Source organism: Lycium barbarum, chromosome 4, assembly GCF_019175385.1.
Source record: "Lycium barbarum isolate Lr01 chromosome 4, ASM1917538v2, whole genome shotgun sequence".
Lineage (NCBI taxonomy): Eukaryota > Viridiplantae > Streptophyta > Magnoliopsida > Solanales > Solanaceae > Lycium > Lycium barbarum.
In genome coordinates this window covers 76,459,918-76,480,787 of record NC_083340.1, presented here as the reverse complement: position 1 = coordinate 76,480,787, position 20,870 = coordinate 76,459,918, and the positions used below count along the sequence as shown (strand labels likewise).

At 38.1% G+C, this 20,870-nt stretch overlaps 2 protein-coding genes across 2 annotated transcripts; both read right to left on the bottom strand.

Moving 5' to 3' along the window:
- Positions 1-13,176: 13,176 nt before the first annotated feature.
- On the bottom strand, positions 13,177-16,314 carry LOC132637555 (uncharacterized). Its single transcript, XM_060354626.1, has 4 exons — positions 16,078-16,314; positions 13,724-13,965; positions 13,419-13,622; positions 13,177-13,305 (listed from the first exon to the last, which is right to left on the bottom strand). The coding sequence occupies exons 1-4, from the start codon at positions 16,304-16,306 to the stop codon at positions 13,177-13,179; spliced, it is 804 nt and encodes a 267-aa protein (XP_060210609.1). The 5' UTR covers positions 16,307-16,314.
- A 1,445-nt stretch (positions 16,315-17,759) lies between these two features.
- LOC132637554 (uncharacterized) lies at positions 17,760-20,057 on the bottom strand. The gene is made up of 2 exons (XM_060354625.1): positions 18,103-20,057; positions 17,760-18,015 (listed from the first exon to the last, which is right to left on the bottom strand). The coding sequence occupies exons 1-2, from the start codon at positions 20,055-20,057 to the stop codon at positions 17,760-17,762; spliced, it is 2,211 nt and encodes a 736-aa protein (XP_060210608.1).
- Between the last annotated feature and the right edge of the window lie 813 nt (positions 20,058-20,870).

The following is a 20,870-nucleotide window of genomic DNA, read 5'->3' as shown; positions in this document are numbered from 1 at the left end:
TCATGTTGTAGTCGCATCATCACCGTCATCTGCTGGAGGTGAACTCTGCTGAGTCGGGGATCTGGTCGGTAACTGGAAGGCCTGTGAATTACACCCCCTGTTGTGGGTTGCTGCGGGACCGGTGAAGTGTCTCCTGAAACAGCCTCTGAACCCTCCGCTGCATCACTGTCACCTGATCCGAATGAAGACGATCCCTCCTCTTCAGACTGGGAGGAATCGGAAGGTGAACGAGATGGTATTGTGACCTTCCAGTTCCAAACGGGAACATCAGCCTTGTTCTTCTTTACTGGAATAACCTCAACTTCATCCTCTGAAGGTTCATCTCTCAGAGTGAGTTGACCACTGGGCCGCCTTCTATCCATTTCTCTCTATGTCTGCCTTGACCTACCCACTCGTGTAGTTGTTAACTTGGTAGAGCCATATCTGTCATCAAAAACCATTTATTAATCAGTATGTGCAATATAAGCTCAATCAAAGGCATATTAGTCCATTATTAATTAGTATTCCTGCGGAGGTTACGTATTAATTAGTATTCCTGCGGAGGTTACGTATACATAGAAAGTTTTAAAGAAAATCTCAATATACCTGTAGCCGATCAATCTCGAGCCTGGCCCGGGGAGCTACCAGGTGAAGTATGTTCTTCATTCTCGTCTGTCTACTCATCGCTCTACCAGGTAAATTGGGTCGGCGGTACTGTAGCTACAGTACTACTACAGTACTGTAGCGGTACTGTAGCAGTGCTGTTTCTACGCGACAGTTCAGTTTGTAACGTCTATAATTCTCTCCTCCGATGTCCTATCAACGAGCGGTTTGTTACATAATAAACTAGACTCGACGAACTGCATTTTAGGCTTTTGAAACGCCTTAAAACTCCAACTATACATGGAGATATACCCCTCCAAAGTTGACTAAAAATCCTTCCAGCATTTCTCAAATTTTCATCGAACTTATTTTCTTCAATTTGCTCGATCTCGAAATATTCCGAAACTCTCCATACATGATATTTATCACTTATTATACTAATAATGATCATGTTCTCGTGTTTCAAAATACTCTTTCCCGATTACGACTTACGAGATCGTAATTCACCCTCTTTCTTCGTTGTTACGTACTTTCCATGGCTTGTGCTTTTCAAAACATTATGGGACGTCTCCGACACTTCCTTACTACGGTGAGGTAAATGTCATACTCCTGCTCTGAAAACGCGGGGTGTAACATCCTCCCCCCCCCTTTAAAAACATTCGTCCTCGAATGTTGAGGCAGAGTTCGCTCCGAGGTAGATATCAATGTTTTTACCCGTATTTGTCGGTATTTACTTTACTGACTTGCATCCTTACTTGATCATTTAAAACTGAACTTATTCAAATTACACAGTTTATCCTTCCTCTTTTGTAGCCAAAATTTATGCCTGCACTCAAGGTCATCTCTTTTCTTATTATCTGTCTGTCTACTAACTCTCCATGCTTTATCTTTTTCATTGTCTCTTCAGTCTTCATTGTTTACATTCTCTTATGCACCTTTCATCCCGTGCCTACCACATACTTTTATCCAATTTTTGATCTCATCTTCTTTTTATTCAGGAATTCTTGTTCTCTTCGATCTCCACGTATCTTTCGTACGTTACATAGATGTCCCAAGCCTTTGTCTCCTTGGAGTTGAATTATTCTTATTCTTCCTCCCTTAAAATAACCTCGAGACTGGTCATATTTTAGCATCCTTTGCTTTCTATAGCAGTTGAATTAATCTTTGCGGTACTTTATCCTTCAACTGATTTAACACCGAAACGTCTCGCTTAATTTCTCTTTCCTTCAATTGGACTTCTGGCCCTTGGCTAACTAATGGAAATTCGTGTACTTATATCAAAAACATCTCAAACCTCTTCTTTAATGATTCATTTCCTTCAATCTACTCTTAAAGTTCTGATCCTTAGTTCGGCTAATAAATTAGGGTGAATTCAGAAGTTTGTCGAAGAATAACCACGATTCTTAGTCATGCAGTGAATTCGGATCTTTTCATTCTTTCTTTTGTCTGTAACCAATTTGTCACGGATAAGATGTCATGTACATATATACATTTCCATCACTATTTTACTTACCAACACTTCCAGAAGCCAATCAAACTTTCTTTAGTCCTGAAGCCCTGTCATGCTTTCTCCCCTTCTGCTAGCCTAGTCCGTCTCCACTTACCCGACTTCTATAGGGTTTTTAACCACTTCATACGCTCTAATTTACCTTAGGATACCTAATTTCACATTCGTCTCTTGTTCCCCCGTTTATGACATTTTCAGCATATTTCCCAGGGGGTCACCCATCGTGATATTGCTCTCACCCCAGCACGCTTAACCTTGAAACTTTAGTGCATTTTAATACGTGAATGCTGGTATAATCATATCGATTGCCCCGCACGACCTTTTTCACATCATTTAAGGTAAGTCGGGGTTCTAGCAACTCCCAAAACGTCCTCACGGCGGGTCCCGCTCCTATCTTCGCTTTCCTAACCATACAACTACCATACTGCCTCTGCTTAAATCTTTGCTATTTACTCCTATCCATACATATAACTATCTTTTACCGGGGTTTCTAAATTCACACTGGTGGCGGGGACATCTGAGTCGTCATTACTTATATCCGCTAAATCTTTGACCCCTTTTTGAATTTCTACCTGCCGTTATTAATTAGTATTCCTGCGGAGGTTACGTATACATAGAAAGTTTTAAAGAAAATCTCATATACCTGTAGCCGATCAATCTCGAGCCTGGCCCGGGGAGCTACCAGGTGAAGTATGTTCTTCATTCTTGTCTGTCTGCTCATCGCTCACCCGACCCTCGTCATTTCTTGCGTCCGAATCCGAAGAGAATAGCGGTGATTCCTGGTTCTCTGATGGCCGGAACAAGGGACAGGAGAAATCCATAGCACTCTCCGAGGTGGCCGGGCTGGCACGGTCCTCCATCACGGGGGTAACTGGCGTACCCCCGGAAGCCTCCTCATCTGTCATCCCAGAAGAGTGCTCTGACGGGTCTGTGCCATAACTATCCTCCTCCCTGGAGGTAAGAAGCTCTGGGGGGGGGGGGGGGTCATCGTCGAATCCTCTGAGGGATCTGTATCATAGCCACTGTCTGTGGAGTCCCCTGCCCTAGGGGTCAGAATCTCGGGAGGAATTGTCGCTGGGTCCTCCGACGGATCCGTATCATAGTTGTCCTCCGCGGGATCCTCCACTCTGGGAGTCAAAAAATCTGGAGGAGTTGTGGCTGAGTCCTCTGACGGGTCTGACTCAATCGAATAGCCGAGGCTCCCCCTACTCGGCTCTGGAGATACTCTAGGGGCCTTACTGGTGCCCCCATCATCTGAAGCTGATCTCTTCATCGACAGTACTGAAACCATAGCATAGGATTTGGAAAGGGATATGGAAACCTGATAGCATAGCTCTATCGCACGATCTTAGGACACAAAGAAGGTCATATTTCCTAAATGCCCTGTAGCCTCCTGCCTATAAGTGTGGCGCGCTACACATCCATAAACAAGACTCTACTGGACGCGGCTCGTAGACAAACCCCTAGGACCGAACTGCTCTGATACCACTTCTGTCACGACCCAACTAGGGGCCGTGACGAGTACCCGATACTTGTACCGAGCACCCCTTGTCTATCGTTTTTCCTTTACCTCTTAGCAAGCCGTATGAACGGTGCCATATTTTTTTTTTGAACATTAACATTAGCAGCGTCATTATGAACATAGACTAGTAAACTTCGTTATCACTTTATACAACAACATTAACATGCTAAAAGACCATATATCTATCTATACCTGACTGACTGTACATATCTGTCTACGAGCCTCTAAACATAGTACGCTTATACATAGAAAGGGCCGAGTACTGTCGTGCCCAAGAATACATACACAAAATAGTACCACTGAAGTGGGGCTCCGGAACAACTGGAGCGCTGTAGAGTACCGCTGGTAGGGCTCCTAAGGATCAAGTCCACCTGTCTGCTGACCTGCGCGGCATGAAACGCAGCGTCCACAAGAAGGGACGTCAGTACGAATAGTGTACCGAGTATGTAAGACATGGAAGATAACACAAGCAATAACATAGTGTATAATTAATAATGTCATGGAGTCATAGGACATAGAAAATAGAACTTATACCATGTCATGTATTATCATATCGTATCATATCTTATCTTGTCTTGTCGTAGCATATTGCGTTATAGTATATCGTGTCATAGTATGTCAGGCTATAGTATATCATATCATAGTTCATCATATCATAGCATAGCATGTTATAGCGTGTCGTGTCATACCATAGCGTGTCATAGCGTATCATAGCATAGCATAGCTTGTCATGTCATGTCCTGTCGTGGTAGATCATAGCATATCATGTCATAGTATAGCTTACCATAGCATGGCATGTCATAGCATATCATAGCATAGCATAGCTTGTCATATCATGTCCTGTCGTGGTAGATCATAGCATATCATGTCATAGTATAGCTTACCATAGCATATCTTATCATAGCATGTCTGGTCATGACATGGTAGGTCATATCATAGCGCCGAACAATGTCGGCTCACCCACATAGCGCCGATATACACCGGCTCACCCATATATCCCGCGTCCGGGCACCCCGCGTCCGGGATGATAAGCCAGCTGATCAGGTAGCAATGAAACATGTTTCCCTTCCCATTCCCCCATGTATCCCTTCCCCCCAGCCCAGGTTCATATACATAGCTTGCATATATGTACTTTCTATGCATATACACATCTTATATACGTACACATATTTTTGTATTCATATACATAGCTTGTATACATATACATGTCTTATATACATTTACTTATCTTATATACATATACATATTTTATATAAATATACATCATATAAGCACACAAGGGAGCCCAAGGGAAAATCATGTAGCCATCGGAGTGACGTAAGGTCGGTGACCTCCGAGTACATTATGGAATACTCATGATCGCTCTTGTCTCACCTCGAAGGGACGAATATTTTAAGGTGAGATGGTCAACGGAGAATAGTATTAAAGTAAACGTAGAATGAAATCGTGGGCGTCATAGATGACAGTTCATAGGCTTGGAAGTCTTTAGAAAGTGAAGTCACAGCTAGGGAATATAAATAGGATTCGAAAATTAGTTTATCATTTTCATGTTTACATAAGATACTTAGCTTAGTCATCTTAGTCATAGAGTCGTTCTGGTAGTACGTATCATAGGCATATCCTCTTATCTAACATCATTGTTATCATTATCGTCATGGAAGTATCCTCGTTAGAGGAGTCATAGTACTTATCATTTGGTAACGAAATCGGGATTAAAGTTTCCCTTTAGATTCACTTCAAGTAAGTCAAGCAAGACTATAAGGAAAATCCGAGAGTAACGGGCCCACCTCGGGCCGGATGAGGTAGCGTATACGATTTACATATATTACGTGTCATAGCGTTACAATCGGGTCCCATTTATACAAGTGCTAAGGGTTTAGGAGGCTTTTCCCACAATTGGCACACTTTCTAATTCAATTCTATTGAACAAAAAGGAGAAAACTTTAGGTGCGGATTCCGGGGAACAGAATTGTCCCCGAGGCTCGTACCCGACTTATTACACCTAAGACATGCCATAGAAAGAAGGGTGAAGCCTTACATACCTCTTTCCGCTCCTTTTGCTATTCCAAATTCACGTCACAATTTCGTCAAAATCTGCAAATTGGTCGTTTCTACCAAAACTCTCATTAGTATACTTAGAGTTGAAATCTTAAGGACACACTTGGCTACCGAAATTTCGGCAGCATTTCCTCTGTTTATATGCCTCGCCCGAAATTCCAATTCAATAACCAACAACATCAACAACAATACCAATAGTCGTAATATCATTTCCAACACCAACATATGCCATAAAACAACCCACACACTATTTTCCAAATTTCTCAACCAACCCACTTGTGATACAACTATTTAATAATCTTTACTTTCGTAAGGAAGTTGAAATTAACACTAAGAACATCAATAGCAACATCCCCAACATCCTACAAGATAAATATAAGTATTTCCATCCAAATTTCTCTTCAACCCTCAATCTATAAATCAAAAACATCAACACAACAACTAAAACTTTTATTTCTTGCAAATATTCCTTAATCAAACTTGATAAAGAAAGAGATTTAATGATTCATACCTTATTTTTATGAAGGTAGACAAATCTTCAACATTTACTTGTTCCCAAGCTAAATCCAACACCAATCTAAACTATAATCGCGTCTCCGCGTTGCCCGGACTTCAATTGGTATTTCGTAGCTTGAATTTTCACTCAAAGTTCTCATTTTTGAGTGGGATTTTGGACCCCTTTTTCTGCTGAAGTTTCTGGAATGTTGGAGCATATTTTTGATGAAGAAAAAATGGGTTTTAGCCCCTTTTATAATAAATTGGGTCGGTGGTACTGTAGCTACAGTACTACTACAGTACTGTAGCGGTACTGTAGCAGTGCTGTTTCTACGCGACAGTTCAGTTTGTAACGTCTATAATTCTCTCCTCCGATGTCCTATCAACGAGCGGTTTGTTACATAATAAACTAGACTCGACGAACTGCATTTTAGGCTTTTGAAACGCCTTAAAACTCCAACTATACATGGAGATATACCCCTCCAAAGTTGACTAAAAATCCTTCCATCATTTCTCAAATTTTCATCGAACTTATTTTCTTCAATTTGCTCGATCTCGAAATATTCCGAAACTCTCCATACATGATATTTATCACTTATTATACTAATAATGATCATGTTCTCGTGTTTCAAAATACTCTTTCCCGATTACGACTTACGAGATCGTAATTCACCCTCTTTCTTCGTTGTTACGTACTTTCCATGGCTTGTGCTTTTCAAAACATTATGGGACGTCTCCGACACTTCCTTACTACGGTGAGGTAAATGTCATACTCCTGCTCTGAAAACGCGGGGTGTAACATTTTTCATCTATGTACAATCTTTTGAGTTTTGGGGCTTTGGGGTTACTCAGACGTCACCCTCTTGTTTCACACCTTTTTGACCATTTGGTATATTATCGGGTTTTGTTTGGCGGGCATAACAATATCAGACCGAATTTATCAATCGAAATGTCGTCCAACCCGTTGGAATTACTCAGACTTCACTCCACTATTTTCATCGCTTTTCACATAATAACTGTTACGAATCATTGGCGGGCACAATGAATCGACACGAATGTGGATCAAAATGCTCGCCAACTCAATGGAGGTATGATATTCTCATCCCCATGAGTCCTAATTACAACAAACATACCAACTTCCCCACCCCCAACCAATAATTTCACACAATTTCAAATTGTAGCATTAGTCTCAGCCCAAAATATCAAACCTAGGTCATGATCTCAACTCTTCATGTTCAGCACCAATTTTAACTTCCTACAACCAATAATTTCAGCCCCAACGTAGTTCATTAATGGGTAGACACAATCCTAGTTCAACAATATAGCCATTTCAACAATTCACAATCCCTAGTTGTGTCTATTTCAATTTAAGACCAACTATTCACAAAAGAAAACCAAGAAGAAGAGCGTTTCATAGCAACATACCTGATATTCAGAGAAATTCGAAAAAAACTTGGGGCTTTTGGTGGAAATACCAACAGAGAACTCAAAAAAAAAATATTTGCTTTTGTTTTGAGCAGAGGATTATGGTTTTCTGAGGGGATATTGTGATTTTATGGTGGGTTATGGTGTTTAATGGGATTTATTGGAGAAATAATTGTGGGTTAATGGAGAAAGGATTGTGGGTTAATGGGTGGAGAAGTAGAGAAGATGAAAAAGAAAAGGGCGCGACCTATGGGTGTTTTAAACCCTCTGCTCGTCGGTTTGTATTTCTTTTCTTTTTTTCTGTTAAAACTAGAAAACTTACCTGGGTGACTCGACGAACTGTCTTTGTACATCGATGGTGCCGTCGAATGTTGATGGTTCGTCGACTTACAAAATCAGAAAAACTTACTTGGGTAATTCGATGGACCGTCGATGTACATTGACGGTACCGTCGAATGTTGACGGTTCGTCGAATTACTTTGTCAGAGAGTTGAAATTTGCAAACTCTCTAAACTCTGGCTTTGTATACCGTCAATGCGCATCGACGGTCCGTCAATAATGTCTTCGATCCCGTTAATTTACACTGAGATGATCTTTTGCCAGATTCCTGAGTTCCAGTTCCTGCACACTCAACACCAGTTAAAAAGCCCAGATACACTACTGAAAACAAAATAAACACACCAAGAAAAATACAGAAATCTAAACTTGGGTTGCCTCCCAAAAAACGCTTGATTTAACATCGCGGCACGACGGTGGTACCGTTTTATTTCGGATCAGGATCCGTTCCCAGATGCTTCAACTGGTACCTATCAACAATTCTATCCCCATCATTGCAACTATGGTAGTGCTTCACCCTCTGGCCGTTCACCTTAAATGTCCGAGTTCTATCTCCGGACTCCAATTCAATCACCCCATGAGGTGAAACACTTACCACCTCAAAAGTATCGGACCACCTTGATTTCAACTTTCCCGTTAGCGGCTTTAATCTAGAATTATATAGCAGGACAGGATCACTCTTGTAGAATTCTCGCTTTAGGATCTTCTTGTCATGATAGTGTTTCATCCTCTCCTTGTACAATGCTGCACTTTCGTAAGCCTGGTACCGGAATTCATCCATCTGGTTGAGTTGAAACAGCCGAAGTTTAGTTTCTTCATCCCAATCCATATTCAGCTTCTTCAAGGCCCACATGGCCTTATGCTCAAGCTCAACTGGCAGATGACAAGCTTTGCCAAAAACCAGTCTGAAAGGAGAAGTCCCAATCGGAGGTTTGTAGGTATTTTGATAGGCCCAAAGAGCATCATCAAGTTTCCGAGCCCAGTTAGTCCTATTTGCATTGACAGTCTTGGCCAAAATACTCTTGATCTCTCGATTGGAGACTTCAACCTGCCCACTCGTCTGAGGATGATACGGGGTTGCAAACCTGTGCTTCACACCATACTTCTCCATCAGCCCAGTGAAGGCTCTATTGCAAAAATGAGAACCACCATCGCTGATTATTGCCCTCGGAGTACCGAAACGAGTAAATATGTTTTTCTTTAAAAACCGCATGATACTCTTGGCTTCATTGTTGGGTAAAGCCACAACTTCTACCCATTAGACACATAATCCACAGCAACCAAGATATATTTCATGCCACAAAAGCTCAGAAAAGGCCTCATAAAATCGATTCCCTAAACATCGAACACCTTCACTTCCATCACAAAGTTTATAGGCATCTCCTGCCTCCTACCATATTCCATTGTCTTTGGCATTGATCACAAGACCTTACCAACAAGTTTGCATCATGAAAGAGAGTAGGCCAGTAATAACCACATTCGATAACCTTAGCAGCAGTCCGAGTACTACTATGCTGACCCCTAACAGGAGAGTCGTGGCACGCCTTCAGAAATTCTATTACCTCTTACTCGGGAACACAACGTCGAATGATGTTATCAGCGCATATTCTCAACAGGTATGGCTTGTCCCTGTAATACATACGAGAATCCCGGAGAAACCTTTTTTCTGGTATGATTTTATATCATCAGGAATAATGCCTGTCACCAAAAAGTTGGCAATGTCTACATACCATGGTGCTACCTCAACTATTACTGCTAAAAACTGCTCATCTGGAAAAGCATCATCAATATCTAGCTCATCTGAAGGTCTCCCAGCTTCTTCAAGCCGAGAGAGATGGTTAGCAACCTGATTTTTAGTTCCCTTGCGGTCTTTTACCTCGAAATCAAACTCTTGCAACAAGCACCCATCAAATCAACCGCGGCTTAGCTTCCTTATTTTCCATCAGATACCTAAATGCGGCATGATCAGTGTATACCACAATTTTTGACCCCAACAGATAGGCCCGAAATTTCTGAAAAGAAAAGCAACTCTTGCTCAGTCACTGTGTAATTCATCTGAGTCGCATTCACTACTACAAAAAGGGGCTTTAGCGGCCATTAAAAAGGGCTTTAGCGGCAATAACAATTGCCGCTATACCCTTTACCAGCCATTGTCCTTTGGCTGGCGATGCCGGGGTTGGTAAAGGCTATAGCGGCCGTTCTTGCAAACGCTGGTAAAGGCTGATTTTTATTGCTGCTAATAACCGGTAGTTCTAGCGGCCATTCTTTGCGGCAATAATTTGGCTGCTAAAGTCAATTCCTAACGACTAACTATGCTCTTTTAGCGTCCATTTATATAGCCAGTGTATTCAATTAAATTGCCACTAAAAGTCAATAGTTTTAACGACAATTGTTTTGTGGCAATTTAGAATGGTTACAATATGCTTTATAAAAATGCCTTAGACAACTTTTAGTGTCCATTTTAATGGCAATTAATTGCCTCTAATAATCAACATAGTTAACGGCAATTGTTTGGTGGCCAATTCTAAAGGCTACAATATCGCACGTGAAAGTGTCGTATTTTCCCTTCAACGTCCATTTTTATGGTCGGTAAATTCAATTAAATTGACGTTAAAAGTCAGAAGCTTTAACGGAAATTGTTTCGCCGCCATTAATAATTGATGCTGCATTCATCCAGAAAATGATCTAGATTGCACTTCTAGTGATAGTTTGGCAAATGCTAAAAATATATTACTATTACTTCATAAAACATAATGTATCTCATTAAATCTAAACAAACAAAAGAAGTTCTAATCCAAAATATAGTGTCACACCTTAAAATAAACTAATCCAAAATATAGTGTCAGAACTTAAAATAACTTATATTCTGTGAACTAAATAACTAATGTCATCACATAACCGATCCTAGCAAATAATGTCTTCAAATAACTTCCACAACTCTTCGTCATATTGAAATCTTTCACATGTGTAATTTTCGAACATCAGACTGTATGACCTGATATAATAAAATAAATGTGTCAAAAGATGAAATGTAGTGTACGAAAATATCATATTAAAACTATATGAAGATTACAACAAATCGTATCAACACCAGTCGCAATGACCTCAAGCATTTTTTATCGCAACTGGTTGGGATCACAAGAGGCGTATTGCATTATAAATAAATGGCTTCATGGTCTGAATGATGACTCTGGTCACCATCATACATCTACTAAACTAACTCTACCTACTACAACTACAAGTAGTACAATTGCAAATAAACTACAGTAGCATTTATTCACTTGCGTTTCAAATTTATTTTATATCCCACTTAGGCAATGAAAACTGGAACAAGAGTGAAAATTCTTAACATCAGTTGTCTTTCCAGTGGCCTTCAAAGGAAGTGCAGCAAGTTCAAGTCCATTTATTTTAACTAAGATGACCAAACAAGTTGAATCAATGATCTACGCCTATGTACAAATCTGTATCGATGTGCAAACACAACATCAATATTGGAACATACAACACAGAAAATCAGATGAGACAGAACATTCGCCAAACTGATAATTCAAATATGCAAGTGCAGATCATGATTACTCCCTAAAACAACTTATTTTTTAGAAGGTATGCTAAATTGCTAGAATATATCTTATAGGGGTGCTAGTTTGCTAGAATTCTACCAACTCCATCTCTGTATACTTGTTTCCACCAATTTGAGGGAAAAAGATTTATGATATTTACATATATTGAAAGGTAGCAGGGCAGGTAAATATTTTAAAAAGGATTTAGAAAAGACAACCATTAATACAATAGTACATCCTATAAAACTAGCTTCTGGTTATAACAATCATCTAGTTATAACAACAAGATATAAGAATTTACAACTCTCATAATAAATCTATGCCTCAAACTACTAGTTGAAGTGCCAAATGATTACATATTATCATCTTGAAGGCCAAAGTGCACTAGTCTGTAGAAGTAACAACCTTTCCTAGACATCCCAAGTGTTGGTAATTGTTCATTCATCACGTCTAACGATGTAGCTATAGTTTGATGAAATATAACAAATTTCCAATTTCAATAAGTGTACAAAAACTCTGCCCTAACAATTATTATCGTTCGTTGTAGCTAGTTTTAACTCAAACAAATGAACTAACATGAAAAAGTATATCCACAACGAAATTCTACTTTTAAATCTGAATATTGACATATGTTATGAACATGCTTGAATTGCTGGTTTATTATATCAGCAATTATTTCTCATCTTGGCCTTATAAAGGACTCCCTAGCTGGTCATACAAAGTTTTGAAGTAGCTTGAGAATAAAAGCTCATGTATTATTCAGCACTTAGTCATACAAAGTGTTGAAACATGCACACCCATCTTCATTATTCAAGAACCCAAAAAGTCTAAGAAGGAATACTTAAATAGTAGTACAAAAGGATATAGATGAATAGTACCGTGAGAAGGTGGGGAATTTTCAGCAACGCTAGGTATCCTTGATGTTTGTGGTACTCGTTTATGGCCATTATTGGCGTCAGGGACCTATAAATATTACCACGGTAATTAACAATACTTTTATAGGATTAAAATTTCATTAAAAATGTCTAAAAGTTGTGAAATCAAGCTACCTGCTCACTTGAGGTGCCATTGATATTTTGAGGCATAGCTTAATTACAAGCGCGTCTCAATTGTCTCATCTGGAGTAGTTCTGATTGCATCTTCTCCTGATTTTGTTTCATCAGATTCATTTCTTCATTTTGTTTCGCCTTTAACTCAGTTATCTCATGTTGTAACCTTTGTACATCCTCATTAGATGAATCCTCTGCAACAACATTTCCTAAGGAAGATCTACTACCCCATAGAACAGAAGGAGTTGGACCAAGTCCTAAACCACGGACATACCCACTTTTTTCATTTCCCAACACTTGCTAATACACATCCTCTTCCCAAGCAACACTCTGAGGAGGTCTGTCAGTAGGTCTCTCACTATTGCTTATCCTTTCATTTATCATGTCTTGACAATAAAATACACAATAAATCCAACTTGGAAATCATTTATTCGCCTTTAAATTTTTTTCCCTAACTGTTTCCCAATGTTGAAAATAAAAGAAACAAGAAATCTTACTATTGTCTTGGCAGAATCCTCATCCAGTGGTCTACCATCCTTACGTTTCTTGTGAGTTAATATAAATACTTGTGCTCGGGTAGGCTCTATCCCATTTTCAGCCTAATACAATATAATTGATGTCAAATATATGTGACAAAGGATTTTAAAATATTATAGTTTGTAATTTCCACCGGTTTACCTTCTCATCCATCAAGGTAGCAATACTTTTGGATCCTCCTGTGTGAGACATTTTTTGCTTGGTCCTATTGTTTCTATTTGCTTGGGTACGCCTCTATCATTGAAACATTAAAATGATATAAATTATCAATAAAAACTGAGCATAACTAAAATCAAAACACTACGAAAATAAGCAACTCGGAGTACGTTTTCAAGATTTGTTGATACCTTAACTTTATCAGAAAACCAATAAGAGACAAGACCACTCCATTGATCCTTCGGTATGCGACTTAGTCTATTTTTCAGCAAAGAATCTTTAGTTTTATATTTTGCCATATATTCACCTTTTAAAGTGCACTTGTAATCTTTCCATTTCTTTCCTAGTGACTTTAAGACAAAGTCTTCTGCGCGTTTTGGGATAGAGAACTTCTTCTGAAAAAATAAAAGCCAACATTAGAAGATAACATCATGTATAACAGATTGCACATCATAATAATTTAATAATAACAATAATAATAATAACTACTCCATACCCTCACAAAATTCACCAATTTCTTCTTTTCCTCGTTGCCAAAAATTCTCCAGTCATCAATGTGTAGAGGTGTTAGTTCTGGAGTCCTTGCAACAATTCCTAAAAAGCTAGCAAGATTTCGACCCTCTTTCCCAACAACTTGGTTACGACTATTAAACGGCACATTAACTGTCTTCCCCGCAGGAAGTTTCCAAATATCTTTCAGTAAAGTACGGCCATGGACCTTTCTTGCCTCCGAATTACCTAGAATTAAAAAGATTTGAAGGTCATCAAATGTAAAAAACTTATATGGTTAAACATCTAAGAGGTGCTCTGAAATATGTTAAATAACAGTATCACGACATAACAACAGAAAGCAAATACAATATTTAGATGATTAGAAGGCTAACACTGCCACAAACTTGTTCATATATAGAGGTAATAACTCATACATGCTAGAGGAATGAAGAGCCTTCAGTTGAAGAGTCTCTTTGGGTCAATAGGGCGCGAAATGGTTTTGAGTACACTTAATTAACTAAAACTAAATGCTTTTTCTGGACCAAACTCAAGTTCCTATTGAAGTCCTGCACTAGTATTACTCTTACAATATTAGTATTTCAACAATTTGCAGCCTTTTATTATGACTGAAGATTTTTTTTTAGTGTTTAACTGCAGTTCTATTTTGAACTTCTTTTATTAGATACATTTACTTAAATTTACAAGTTCCAGGATTGTTTTTTCCTGGTACTTTGCTAATTACAGAGGAACAACTTAAAATAATTTCCTTGTCCAGAGCTAAACGACTAGTTAAATTTGGATTCCGGAATGGAAGTAAACTCATCGACCACGAAGGAGAGATCTCACAGCTATACACAAACCATCTGTAATGTTGAATAGATCTCTTCAACTTGATCATGGGATTTGTCTCCCACAGAGAACTAATGGACAGTTCCTTGGAGCTCAATCCTACTGCTACCAACAATTTTGTTCAGGTCCCTTTCTTTCATTATTTTCTGAACCCTTCTAACATAGTCCCACTTGCCAAATTGAGCATATATGTTAGACAAAAGCACGTAGGAACTTGAATTATAAGCATTTAGTCCAGCTAAATGCTTATCCATTGGGTCTCCAATGTGAACGATTTCTTGATTCCTACATGAACTTAGCAACGTTTGCCAAACCACATCATTACGACAGATTGGCATTTCATTGACAAATTTTATGGCCTCCTCCACATACCTTGCTCGGCTAAGGATGTCAACCATGCATCCATAATGCTGGAGTTTAGGTTCCATATGATGCGCCCATCTCATGATTTTGAAACAGATCGTGCCTTCCTTTACCAGTCCAGAATGACCGCAAGCACTCAAAACTGCAATAAATGTTATATCATCTATATCTAATGAAAGTCTTTCCATCTCCATGAACAATTGGAAAGCTAGGTCCCCAAAGCCATGATGGCCGACCCACCAATCATAGCATTCCAGTGATCAACGATTTTTTCTTCGATTTCATTGAACACGCCCATTGCACTATCTATATTGCCACATTTTGCATACATGGGCTGAAGAATCAATTAACCAAAGAGAAAGTGCTCAACAGAATTTATGATTATGCCTTTAACAAGGACACTTTCTCTTTTTAACTTCAAATTGAGCTTCTTTATTTTCATGTAAGGCTATACTAACTAAGTAATTAGTGTAAACAGTCTGGTGATTTCTCCGACAGCAGGTATTTTAAAACGCCTTATGACAAATTTAAACTTTTTAACTTAGAAAATTGAAATTTCAATGCTCTGTGCTTGTAAAATTTGAACATAAAAGTGTCATTACCCCTTGGAAGGCTAACACTGCCACAAACTTGTTCAAAACTGATCATCTAACTCATCTCTTAAGTAATTTTATCATCTAATACAACTTATCTCTAAGCACTTGATTCATATGTTGGGATATTGAAATTATACTTATCAATGAATGTGGTAATTAGCAGATGATCAGCTAACTAATTAATATTGTAATAATGTAGCATTTCTTGTTATTATAACATAACATCACCTTTAGTAGGCTTGCTCTATCAAGGCAGAAAAATTGTACACCAAACCAGATGCAAGGCAAACTTTATAATAATCTAGACACCAGTTATAAATTTGTCCTCATTTATACAATCTGAGCCTTGTTATATTACTCAACTATCTAAAATATATGAGCCTTGTTTCGAAAGAATTCCTTTTTTCAGTGAAATGGTAGTTCAAACTAGCCCAACTGTAAAATCAAATAAACAACAATCTCGTGGCCTTGTTTCAAACACAGAATGGACTAGAGAGTTGAATCTGAAGTTCTTTTATGACAGATTAATTAACCAGAGAAAAAGTATTACCTGAATCATCATTATGTTGAACCTCAGTGCCACCAGAAGAACTATTCAATTCATTAGATTGACCATCATGTGATTGGGCCTCAGAGTTGTTCCGATTATCCATGAACTGCTCAATATAAGGTTGGGCTGCAGAGTGGTTTTGATCATCCATCAATTTCTCAATATAATGTCGCACAGCTTCATCGTCCTGTTGTTGAATTTTTAGTCTGTTGCTACGTCTAGTTTTCATAGTTTCTTCTCAAGCTGGGAAAAACACATAAATAGCTATTTGTGCACACAAACAAATCTTTGCGACAAAGATAGTTCTAGAGATAACAGATAATGATGCACCAGGGGAAAAATTGTCCAATTCATAAGAACACTGTAGCATCACACAATCCAAGGGCTACAACAAAAAATATAATTAAAAGCATTCACATAGAATGCACTGAAAACATTCAATACTCAACCAACAGAAACATTGAAAATCCATAGCTGACTAAAATACATCTTCTATAAAATGATTTATATTGAAAGCAAAAAAGATATTTTATTTAAATTTCTATATTAAAAGAAACAAATCCCTAAAGTTATTTGATAACACTTGCAAGAAAATAGATTTTATAAGTACCACATATCTTAGTCAGAGTAACTTTCATTTTCAATGTCATTTCCTCCCTCATTAGCTTGAGAATGTACGTCCGTATCAATTACTATCCCATTGACACCACTTCTTACCCAATCATTTTCCTCATACTCTGGAACACGAGCATTTTCTAAGAGAGCCAAGTCAGTGGCATCACACTGCATTGATGAATCAAATTGCACACTATTTTCCTCTCCCATATAAAAAACGTCTCGAGGTTTAATTAACCTAGGGACAAACCATTCATGATCTTGAGGATCTTGCACAAATATTACTTGTTGAGCTTGTTCTGCAAAAATAAAAGGCTCATGACGTTCTCGATCACCAGAGTCTGCCACACGTGAGAAATTCACAAGTGTGAAACCCAAGTCATCTTCCATCACTCCTCTACCCTTGGTTACATCAACCCAATCACACTTAAATAAGACAACCTTAAATTCTTCATAGTAATTTAACTCCACAATATTATTCACCCTACCATAATATGTGATATTTGTAGAGTTTGGAGCATTATCACTTGTATGCATAACTTTCAGTCTTCGAAACGACCATAACACCACTATTTTGTGTCTTCTTGAACTCTTCACTTTGTTTTGTTCGGAATCGATACCCATTATTTACATCAAACGCGTTGAATCTTTTAGCAATTTTAGTCGGCCCTTTTGCGAGGAATTTAAAATCCTTCAAAATGTTAGATGTCACCTCCAACTCTTCTACCTAACCAAATATAAAGATACAACTATAAATGTGGATATAAGTACAGGGACAATAATTTAACGTAACCAATGACTTAGTCCTACTACTTACTTTCTCCTTGAACCACTCATGAAATGTATCAAAATGTATAAGATCAAGGTCACGCGGTTTCAAACGGCGCTTACGATATGATCTCTTGATTTCAGCAAAATGTTCACTATTCATGTAACTCACATGTATCAATTTTGGTATCAAATAAATTAATATACATATATTCAATAATAGATAAGTATAACACTTACTTCTTATAATTCTCAACCACCTCAGACTTGCAATTGAAAAGCACATGCCGATGTGCTTGCTACCATGTTTTCTCATCCAACTCAAATACATCTACTTCACCGTATGACTCCCCAACAGTAGGAAAAAGACATTCCTCTTTATTAGTCTCATGCTCAATCTCATCATCGCATTTTATTGAACTATAAGACCATGAATCTCCACCCTCCAAATATCGGGAGCAAAATGCCATACACTCATTTGCTATGTATGCTTCTGCTATTGAACCTTCTGGGCATGCACGATTACGAACATATGATTTTAAAGTACCCAAGTACCTATGGAATAAAGTAATGTTATTAGTTTGATATTATAATATTTAACTACTAAAAAAATATAATAAAGATCAATGACATTCTTCATACCTCTCAATTGGGTACATCCAATGATAATGTACTGGCCCCGCCAGTCTAGCCTCAGTAGCCAAGTGAGTAAGAAAGTGTAACATAATAGTAAAGAATCCCGGGGGAAAGAGTTTCTCCATAGTAGACAATGTTTCTGGAATTTTTTCTTCAAGTAACTTTAACTCTTCTAGTTTTAGCACTTTGCTACACAGAACACGAAAGAATGTGCATAGTTCAATTAAAACGAAACTGATTCTTTTATCTGTTGATCTCCGCAAGGCAAGAGGAAGAAGTTCTTGCATTATAACATGGCAATCATGAGTTTTTAGCCCAGATAACTTTCGTTTACGAATCCAACGTGAGATATTAGATGCATAGCCATGTGGAAACTTGGCATTTTGTAGTACTTCATAAAACAACTCCTTTTCATTGGGAGTCATTGTAAAATAAGCAGGAGGAAGATAAGCCGTCCCACTAGCTCGACATTGAGGCCATAAGCTTGGTCTTATTTTCATATCCTTCAAGTCCAATCGAGCTTCTAAGTTGTCTTTAGACTTTTTACTAAGATCTAATAGTGTATAAATTAAGTTATCACACACAGTTTTTTCTATGTGCATCATATCGAGATTGTGGCGCACCAAGTTATACTCCCAATAAGGAAGATCGAAAAAAATGCTCCTCTTTTTCCATGTGTTTTTCATCACCCCACTTACGCCTTCACTCAATTGGCCGAGAGTAAACTTTATATCTTTAACTTGATTCAACACTAGTAACCCAGATACTGCACAAGGTGCAGCTCTTGTTTCTTTAGTCCTATCAAAAGATTTTGCATCATTCCAATATTTGTGACCTGACTTCAAGAAACATCGATGCCCCAGGTAACAAAAATATCTGCCATGTTTGAGCCATTTATATTGAGTGTTTATGTTGCAAGAAGGGCATGCAAACCGGCCATAAGTGCTCCAGCCAGAGAGAGTACCATATGCTGGAAAATCATTTATAGTCCACATGAGAGCTGCTCGCATTTGAAATATCTCCTTAGTAGAGGCATCGTATGTTTCTACCCCGACATCCCATAATTCATTTAACTCTTTTATTAAAGGTTTCAAGAAGACATCAATATTTTTGCCTGGCGATTTTGGTCCAGGAATAAGTAAGGACAGAATGAAGAACTCTTGGTTCATGCACATCCATGGTGGAAGATTATATGGCATTAAAGTCAATGGCCATGTGCTATGAACAGTTCGCATTGTGCCAAATGGATTAAACCCATCAGAAGCTAATCCCAACCGGACATTGCGAGGATCTTCGGCAAATTCGGGATATTTATTATCTAAACTATTCCAAGCTTCAGAATCTGCAGGATGCCAAAGAACTCTATCTTTGCTGCGCTTTTCATGATGCCATCGCATTGCTTTAGACGTTTCTGAAGACATAAACAATCTTTGCAGCCTTGGTTTTAAAGGAAAATACCTAAGGACCTTGGCTGGAATATTTCTAGCATTATTTTTCCATCTAGAGGCCCTACAAATTTTGCATTCATTAACATCCTTGCTAGCAAACTCTTTCCTAAAAAGCATGCAATCATTGGGACAGGCATGAATCTTTTCATACTTTAAGCCCAAGCCTTCAACTATCTTTTTAGTCTCATAGAAAGAAGGAGGCAATTTTTCCCCTTCAAGTAGCGCATCCTTCAATAGTCCAAGTATAGCATTAAAAGATTCATTTGACCATTTGAACATGCATTTTGTACGATAGATATGTAGCAAAAAGGATAGATTGCTAAACTTCTTGCATCCAGGATATAGTTCTTCATTTGCCTCCTTCATGAGCCGTTCAAACTTATCCATCTCTAGATAAGGTTCATATCCAGATGGATGAGCAGTATTTTCTTGTAGATTTGGCTCCATCTCGCCCCTTTCACTTACCTCACTATCCATGAACTGTGTAGAGCCTCCAAAGGCATCATGTATCATTCTTCTCATATCATCGCCCCTCAAAGTTGATTGGCTGTGATTGTTTACTTTAGTATTGTTTGATCCCTTTAAAGGCTCCCCATGACAAAACCAAGTATCATACGATGGCATGATACCATTAACCACAAGATGATCATATGCGGAGCTCGATTTGCTTCATAAATAAGCACACATTCCGTACAAGGACATGCAATTTTTTCTCCATCTTGTTTTCCAGAAAAGGCATGCTTTATAAAGAATACTCCATCTAAGTATTCTTTACTTATTCTATTACAATTCATCCAGTTTTTATTTTTAGAATTATCCATGACGTTCAAGATATTCTTTGTTTTGCTGCAATTACTGTAAGAGCTAAAAATACGTTAGTAGAAAAGGGAAAAATTAATAAAAAATGTCGTTCAAATAAAATGGTCATCCTATTATTAGGTAATGCTCAAAGATATCATTTTAACAATTAAAACTATCAAACAGAAATTTAATTCTATTTATATCCAAATAGTGAGTTATTCCAAAATAGAAGGAAAAGTCAGAAAGTTTCCATTAAACATTTCCTTTCCGAGTCACACTAAAATGGGAGATTTGTACCAGTAAATGAAGCTTAGTTTTAACCCGAGAAAGTTATTAAAAAATCTAACTGAGGATTCTTCAAGCCATAATAGATTCCAATATTTTAATCCAAGATATTCCTTCTCAAATAGGGGAGAAATTACTGAAACAACAACTAGTTTTGTAGTTCCAACTGGAAAATTTTAGCTTTACGATATCGACATATTTAAAGCTTCCAAATTGCAATTTAAATTACTCAAAACAGAT